Source organism: Penaeus vannamei, chromosome 13 (genome assembly GCF_042767895.1).
Source record: "Penaeus vannamei isolate JL-2024 chromosome 13, ASM4276789v1, whole genome shotgun sequence".
In the NCBI taxonomy this organism is placed as follows: Eukaryota; Metazoa; Arthropoda; class Malacostraca; order Decapoda; family Penaeidae; genus Penaeus; species Penaeus vannamei.
In genome coordinates, this window is record NC_091561.1 from 13,465,017 (window position 1) to 13,472,516 (window position 7,500).

The window sequence follows — 7,500 nt, forward strand, 5'->3', positions numbered from 1 at the left end:
TTCTATTTCTTTTTTAGTTTTATATATCTATACCTACCGATTTCTCGGGTTTGCTTTCAGTAATCATTTGTTTACTATTGACATCCTATAGAATAACAGAAAATAACCATGTCACATACCATGAAGTTCTGAATCAGATAATCATTACAGCAATAATCATGGTCAATATTTTCTTAACAAGAGGCTAATGGTTAATAGATGTCGGCAGTTACTTTAAATGTAGAGGAAATAGGAGTAAAGATATACGAGGGTGGAGGAGCGTTCTCCTGGGTCATGTTTAGGAAGTTTTGGATGCCCTCAAGTTTCTGGACAGAAAAAATGTCCTAACATCCAAGGTCATATAGTACCATAGGGGGGTATAATAGAGAAACGGGTAAAGAGGGGGATTGGTGGGTCACTGATTAAATGTGCAACATGTGAAAAGTCGGGAATACATGCAGAGGATGGATTTCGACAATTACTTTAACTGTAGAGGGAATGGGAGCAAAGAGATTGGAGGGTGGATGACGGATAGGCATGTTTTTTCGGTCATGATTAGCAAGTTTTTAATGTTCGAGAGTCTGAAAGGGAGTTAGTTGGGGAGCTCTGTGGCTTTCTTATGAGAAGAGTCGGCAGACATTTGAGGAGCAGAGGGGATAGGTGTAGGAGAGGATGCGGTAGATGGGGTGGAATGTTAGACTGTCTGAAGAGATGGGTAGAGCGAGGAGGATGGGTAGACACTGGGGAAATACAGATTGGAGGGTCTGGTGACAGGCAAGTAGGTCGTTTTCAGTCTAACCAATCCTTGACATAAACAGTGCAATCAGCTGGGGATATGGATACTGTTCTGGTACAATGTTAATGTTAATAGTTGAAACAAATAAATGTGTTAGACATCTAAGGTCATATAGCACTATGGTAAAGTATTTTGGTGAAAAGGGTAAATGAGTTAATGATTAGTATAAGGAGCGTTAAATGCCAGTGTTATAGGATAGTATGATAGGGGAAAGGGTAAAAAATAGGTGCAAATGATGTAAATTGGACATTAATAAAGGAAAAGGTTAAGGGTATAAGGAGATTGGATGGAATGGGGTGCATCTGTTGTTGGGGAAACTATAGAAATACTGCTTTAAAGAAAAACTGGCAAAAGAGCGGTTATGAAATAATTAATGGGTAATACGGATAGAGATGCCTGTTGGAGAAGCAGCAGAAGAGTCTATGGGATGAGATAAGGGGACTGGGGAAGGAGGTGTAGTATCAAGAAGAGCATCAGGAGGAGAGGAATCTGAAGGAGAACACTGTTGCGACAGAAGGGATTTACGCAAGTATCCAGGTGGGAAATGTAAGGATAGTGGAGAACGCAAAGGGAATGGTGTACACAGAGGAGAGGATAGGGTTTGTTGGGAAAGAGTAGGAGGGAGAGGGATAGGGGAAACTTACGTGTGGAGATGGATGGATATTGGCAAATACTTTGAATGTAGAGGGACTAGAAATAGAGGGATTGGAGGGTGGATGAGGGAGCAGATCATTTTCTTGGGTCATGTCTAGGAATTTTTGGATGTCTTCAAGAGTTTCTGGAGGGGATTTCGGTAGGTAGGTCTGAGAAACAAAGGATCATTTGTGAGGAGAAGTGGGGAATAGATGTTCGAGGAGCAGTGGAAAAGGAGGGTGTAGGAGAGGGTGTGGAAGGTGAAGATGGAGTAGAAAGTTTAGGTGGTCTGCTGTGATGCGTAAAGTGAAGGGGAGGATGGGAAAGTATTGGAGAAGTAGAAGAGACTGCAGTATCTGGATTTAAAATGGAAAAGGGACTTGACTGGGGGGGTAGGATGGTTCAGGATAGAAGGAAGAGATACTGGGGGAGATGCAGACACATCTTGGAGATGGGGGAGGGGGTGCAGAGCACTCTTTTGGAATAGGTAGACAGAAAATCCTCATCATTGTGCTTCCTGTCTAGCCTCATGTAGAGTGAGGCCTAGTTTGAATCTGAGAAATGCTAACTCACATTCGAGCTTATAGGCAGGGCAGCTCTTATAAAATGCATTAGGGGAGTCACCACAGTTGGCATATGTACGTGACTGAGCAGGGCAATTCGAAAGGTCATGACCAAGTTGGGCACATGGAGGGCAGCAGGCTGTGGAGCGACAGTGTTTGGCTGAGTGGCCAAAACGCCAACATTTCTGACTTTGATGAGGAAGGGGTCAATATGGTAGGGCAATCCACCAATATAAACTTCATAGTGGTCATGTCTACAGAAGCTAATCTTGGAAATATTGACATGGGACTCTGGAAGGAATAGTGTAGCATTGTATTGCTACTGCATTATAATCAGCAAGGCACGCAAGTAGATCATTTTCACAATCTGACCAGTTCTTGTCATATATGGGATAATCATTTGGGGGGACAGAAACCGTTCCAGTACAAGCATTTAGAGAGGGATGAGGTTTAGCAGGCATGGGTTTGCCAGTAAGGGCAGTTAAGGTAGATATTGCATGAGCTTGGGATTCTGATGCAACTAACTAGGAGTGAAGGATCAGAGCAACTATAAAAGGTAACTTTGCCAACTTGCCTACTTGTTTTTGGAGGCACTGTTGAAAGAGAAGGGTATTCTCAGAGTAGGGGGCTGTGGGAGGAATACAAGAATCGGTCCCACTTGCCTGGGCCAAAGAGAGTACTCAAAAGGTTTGCAGAAGTAGAGGCAGTAGAAGGACAAGGGCTAGAGGAACATGGAGTGGTGTGGAATGGAGTAGTTCTGTTGGGGGGAGGACAATAAGGATGACGAGTAGTAATAAGGGAACAGGGGATAAATATTGAATAAGACTGTGCAGTAGGAGATGAAGAGAATGTTGGGAGAGAGGAAGAGGTGCATTCTGGAGGTTGAGTAATAACCTTGGGCCGGATTATCAAACGTGTTAAGGTGCTGTATCTCCTTAAGATGCCTTAATTTACGGAAGAGCAATCTTATGGCCCATACACAGAGCAAGAGACCCACATAAGGTTAAGGTGCCTTAGGCTGGGGAAAAGCAGCTTTTAGCGCTTTACAGCGAGCAGGAAATCAGCACTCTTCGCTCTTATATTAGGGAAATACAGCAGGACAAATAAATATCATACTTTGAACTTATCTCCTCTACTCTCCCTTTAGCTCTGTCTTCTACCCTTCTCCCTCCTCCCTCAAATTCCATGTAAATTCACAAACTCTAAACTGTCCCAAGTACTAGTGTTCACAACTATATATTGATCCTAACACTTTATTATACAAAACCATTTTTCTATAATTACATGCATTGTATTAGTTAACCTCAGGATACCAAAACAATATTCACTGTATTCCAATGTCTATTCTTATACTGAAATACATTTTTTGTATTAAAATGCTCATACATACTCTTTTACATACTACAAATTCACAGTACTGTGCTAAATCATCTAGGAATTACACTAGCATTTTTCCAAAACACCAAATACCTCCTTTAAAAATTACAATAATGTTTTATCACTATCTATCTGGACCATATTGAGAATTGCTTTTTTGTCAAGGGATAAAGTAAATTAAAGTGATATAGTCAAAGTGCAATCAAATGCCCTTTTTCAATTTAATCTCTTTTCTTACAAAAAACGAAGCTTCCCAATCCTTAGCATAATATAACTTTGAATAGACTTCAATTCACGTCATAAAGGAATGGCCATTCATTCTCACTGACACTACCAATGCAAAAGTTGGCTTTTACAGTGTTCCAACCAAGAACAAAAAAATATACATAGAGAAAGTCCTGATCCAAAATTTGGATCTAAATATAACAGATGATTTTACGTTCAACAAAAATATTCTTACTGGAAAGAAACCTCAGATAAAAAAAAAAATTATAGAATCAGTTCCTTGAAGACTCATTCACATCAAATCCTCTCTGGAAATGAAATCTCTCCACACACCCTCACAGGAAATGACTAGTACGGCCTCAGCATGCGCCGCTGTGGAGGACCTCGGCTTGGGGGGGTGATGGCAATGTCAAGATAGTCTCCAATGATGAATCTGCAAAGGAGAAGTCACCCTGAATTAGACATTCCATGGTAATTGTTTTATCTTAAGTAAAATCCATCATTTCTGCATGCACTTAAACCAAGGTAAGTCTTCATTTTCAACATTTGTTGTGATTTTATTATTTGCCCCGTATCTGTCCATACCAAGGGTCTGCAAATAGCATGGTCATCAGAAGGCACTTTCACTCTTTGGACAATAAAGTGACAGTTTTGACGAACTTGAATCAAACCTGCGTATCATGTCCAATATCTTTAAAATTTAGCAAAGGAGAATATAAAAAGGTATGCTACACATCAATAAATGAAGAAATGGCAGCAGACAGAAAACACACCAGCAATAAATGGGATTTCTGCCCACACTTCCACCAAGCATACTGATAAAATCAATTACCATATGACTGAAGGTTCTACTTGACTACAATAATCCAAAATAATTTTTAACCCAATGCCTCCAAATAATTTGTAATTCACATAATGACTGACAAGGTTGACTTTTCCTGTCATGGATGGCTTGACTGCAGTTAAGGAGGACAAGACATACATGTCATATTAGTAAAACACATGCATTACACTTTATGCAATTCTTTATAAGGTACCCTCATTAACTGGGGCACTGCCTAAGGGATAATGGGATTTGTAATGCTTTCATTAGTTAAGGGGTTGTAAAAATGGGGCAATATTTAGCACATAAATCATCAGCTTGCTATCCCTAGATGTCACCTACCAAATTATTACACAATTTTGCTGTCATTTGGTGCTCTGCCAGTGTGACTGCCTCAGAGTATGATATATGAAACACAAAAGGGAAGTACTGATGCTGTGGGAGTGGCAGCTTTGCATATAACTGCATACGATCTCTTATTTCATAAGAATAAGATTTGCAAAAATAAAATAACATCCTGTTTTTATCCCTCAATAAAAACACATTCCATCTTTTACACTTATTGAAAATGGATTATGATTTATAATTTCAGGCTACTACGAGTACAATCTAACAACTAATATAAATATCATCTATCTATATAAGCAAAAGCATTAGAATCATGTTTTTGGGTACAAGAGATACAAAAAGCATTCACATTACTTCATTGGTGCCCAGGCCCAGGAGCCAAGCCCACTAAGCCATGCATAAGGCCAAGTAAAACCCAAATTCTTCTAGGTTCATTGGGTTAATATAGCATTTCATGAACTCATTCATTATTACTGGTGCAATTTTCCTCTGCATTGATTATTCTAACTCAATTGCAGAGAAAATGGTGATTAAAAAGACTTGTTCACACTTTACTCACCCTAACTGTGCAAGAGTTTTGTTGTCATCAAAGCCCTTCTGACCAATGGTAATTGATCCAAGCGTTTTCAGTCGTCCCATGTTCTTGGTGGATTCCAGGCACACCAAGCGAAACTCAAACACAGTGCCTCTTCTGCGAGTGTCAGGGTTTACCTCCAAAATCAGACTACCAATCTCCCTTAGGGTGGCATCCATCCTGCAAGTTAAAGGAGTTTAATAAGGGAGTGGTTCTTATGCAGGGCACATTACTCGGACAATATGCAGTACAAGGTAGTAGCAGAGTTGGGTAATAAAACCTATAGGAAATGGTACAACAAGATAAACCAAGACAATTTTCTTCTATGGCAATATTTGTACAAATGCTTCCCAAAGGTGCTATACGTAAATGAAATGAGGTGAGAGCCTAATTTTAGTTAAGTCAATGATCTTGTTTACATAAAGAGTAAACATTTGACTGACTCATTACCGTGATGTGCCAAGTAGTTCATGTGTTACTACGCACTTGTCAAAATGGTATTTCGTTAATTATCAGTCTAAGTGAGCCGACTTTCAAACATGGCAGGCATGTCCGTAGTTTCATCAGCCAATTTTTAGAGTTTTTTGTGGTAGTTTTATGCATTTTTGTTTACTATTCTTATTTAAGCCTGTTTTACCCCATAAATTCCCTGATATGCTTCATGCCCTCCCCTGCTATCGGGACTAACAAATCAAGACTGTTGATGGAAATGGTACTCAGATCTCCATAACAAATTATTTGCACAATAAATAAATAAATATCAAAATTGTTTTCAAAGTATGCCACTACCGTTATTCATACTGACCCATTATTCAACCTGTTTATCATAATTCTGAATTATTACAAAGTAGTATTTATTTAAGTATACCAAAACCAAACATTTAGTATTCTGACAGAAAAATAAAATAAAATCACCAGATTACTCAGTACAATAACTGACCATGTGTAAATTTGCAGTTCATTAGGGGGGGTGTTCCCTCGTCTGTATTCTGCTAAGCTGTTGTGTCGGCCATTTGAACAAAACACTCTCAGCAATAATGGACATGTCTGCAAAGAAGCAAATATTTTACATACACATCATAAGAAGTAAATAAACATATGAGGATACAACATAGCTAAAGTTAAATTTCATATATACCAGCACACCCTAACTTTCCAGTCTCCTGGAAAAACAAAGTTAATAATAAAATCCATTTTTTTGACTCACTCCTGTAGCATGCAGCAAGAAGAAATGTGCAGACCTCATATGGATAATTTTTCTGTGATACAGGCTCTCAAAGGTGGACATTACTTTTTCCTCCATATTTATTTGGGTAAAAGTTTACAATAGAACTGCCCCCGTCAGAGACAAAGTCCACTACTCAACAAAAGAAATTTTTCATAACGGGCTCTGAGACACTTGCGTGTCCAATAGCTTCTTTTACTGAGTTGCGGTGGTGCGGTAAGATAAGTTTCTTAGAATGACTTGCTCTATCGTTTCCATATATTTTTTGTCTAAACAAACGCTGTATGGATCTGGACCTGTACCGAACTTTGCCCTAAACATAAGAAACTGCCACAAAGATGACTACATCGACCAAAAACCATCCTAAACCAGGATCCCCATGAACCATACTGATCACCAATTTTCGCTAACTCGTCCCCATTCTGATCATCATTTCTCTTTGGCTGGAGCAGTCCTTTCAGCTTTATTTCCAGAAGAGTACCCTATTAAGTATATACAAGAATATAGTGTACCACCATTCCCTAGAAAGTGTGTTTCATGCAATAAGGAGTCCTATTGATAGGGAGATATATGTTGAAAAAGAAAAAAAAATCAATAAAAACAAAGGGGGGAGAAGGAACTAAACTCAATCAATTCAAATGTAATGCAAGTCAACATATATAAGAAAGGTAATAGGGATCCAGAAGGTAGAACCACCTGGTTCAAGTAAGATGGGGTAGACTGAAACAATCACGTAGGAGTCCTTAGGGTTAGAGGGTCAGAACTCTTGGCTTGGGGATTTGGCAAGCTTACAAGGCTTGAATGCAACCAATGTCACAATCTCCTTAATAAAAAATATAGTGTGCAGCCCTATAGATCGAGTCAGGGAGTTCAAGCTCAATAAGTTTACAGTTCGGCATCGTCCTTTCTTTTCACCATTTACTGCATTTCAAGCTTTTCTTATGGATATCCTCCACT

At 39.2% G+C, this 7,500-nt stretch overlaps 1 protein-coding gene and 1 non-coding gene across 2 annotated transcripts in view; both read right to left on the bottom strand.

Annotated features, from left to right (window-relative positions):
- Positions 1-3,294: 3,294 nt before the first annotated feature.
- Positions 3,295-7,500, bottom strand: part of Bin1 (histone deacetylase complex subunit SAP18) — a 4,884-nt gene continuing 678 nt past the window's right edge. The window contains exons 2-4 of the mRNA XM_027380947.2: positions 6,259-6,365; positions 5,304-5,498; positions 3,295-4,006 (exon numbers count right to left, since the gene is read on the bottom strand). Coding sequence (XP_027236748.1) covers positions 3,922-4,006; positions 5,304-5,498; positions 6,259-6,365 — 387 coding nt within the window. The 3' untranslated portion in view covers positions 3,295-3,921. The remainder of the gene's footprint in view (positions 4,007-5,303; positions 5,499-6,258; positions 6,366-7,500) is intronic.
- Positions 4,132-4,261, bottom strand: LOC113814954 (small Cajal body-specific RNA 8). The gene has a single exon (XR_003476563.1). It is a non-coding gene; the product is annotated as a small Cajal body-specific RNA 8 (non-coding RNA).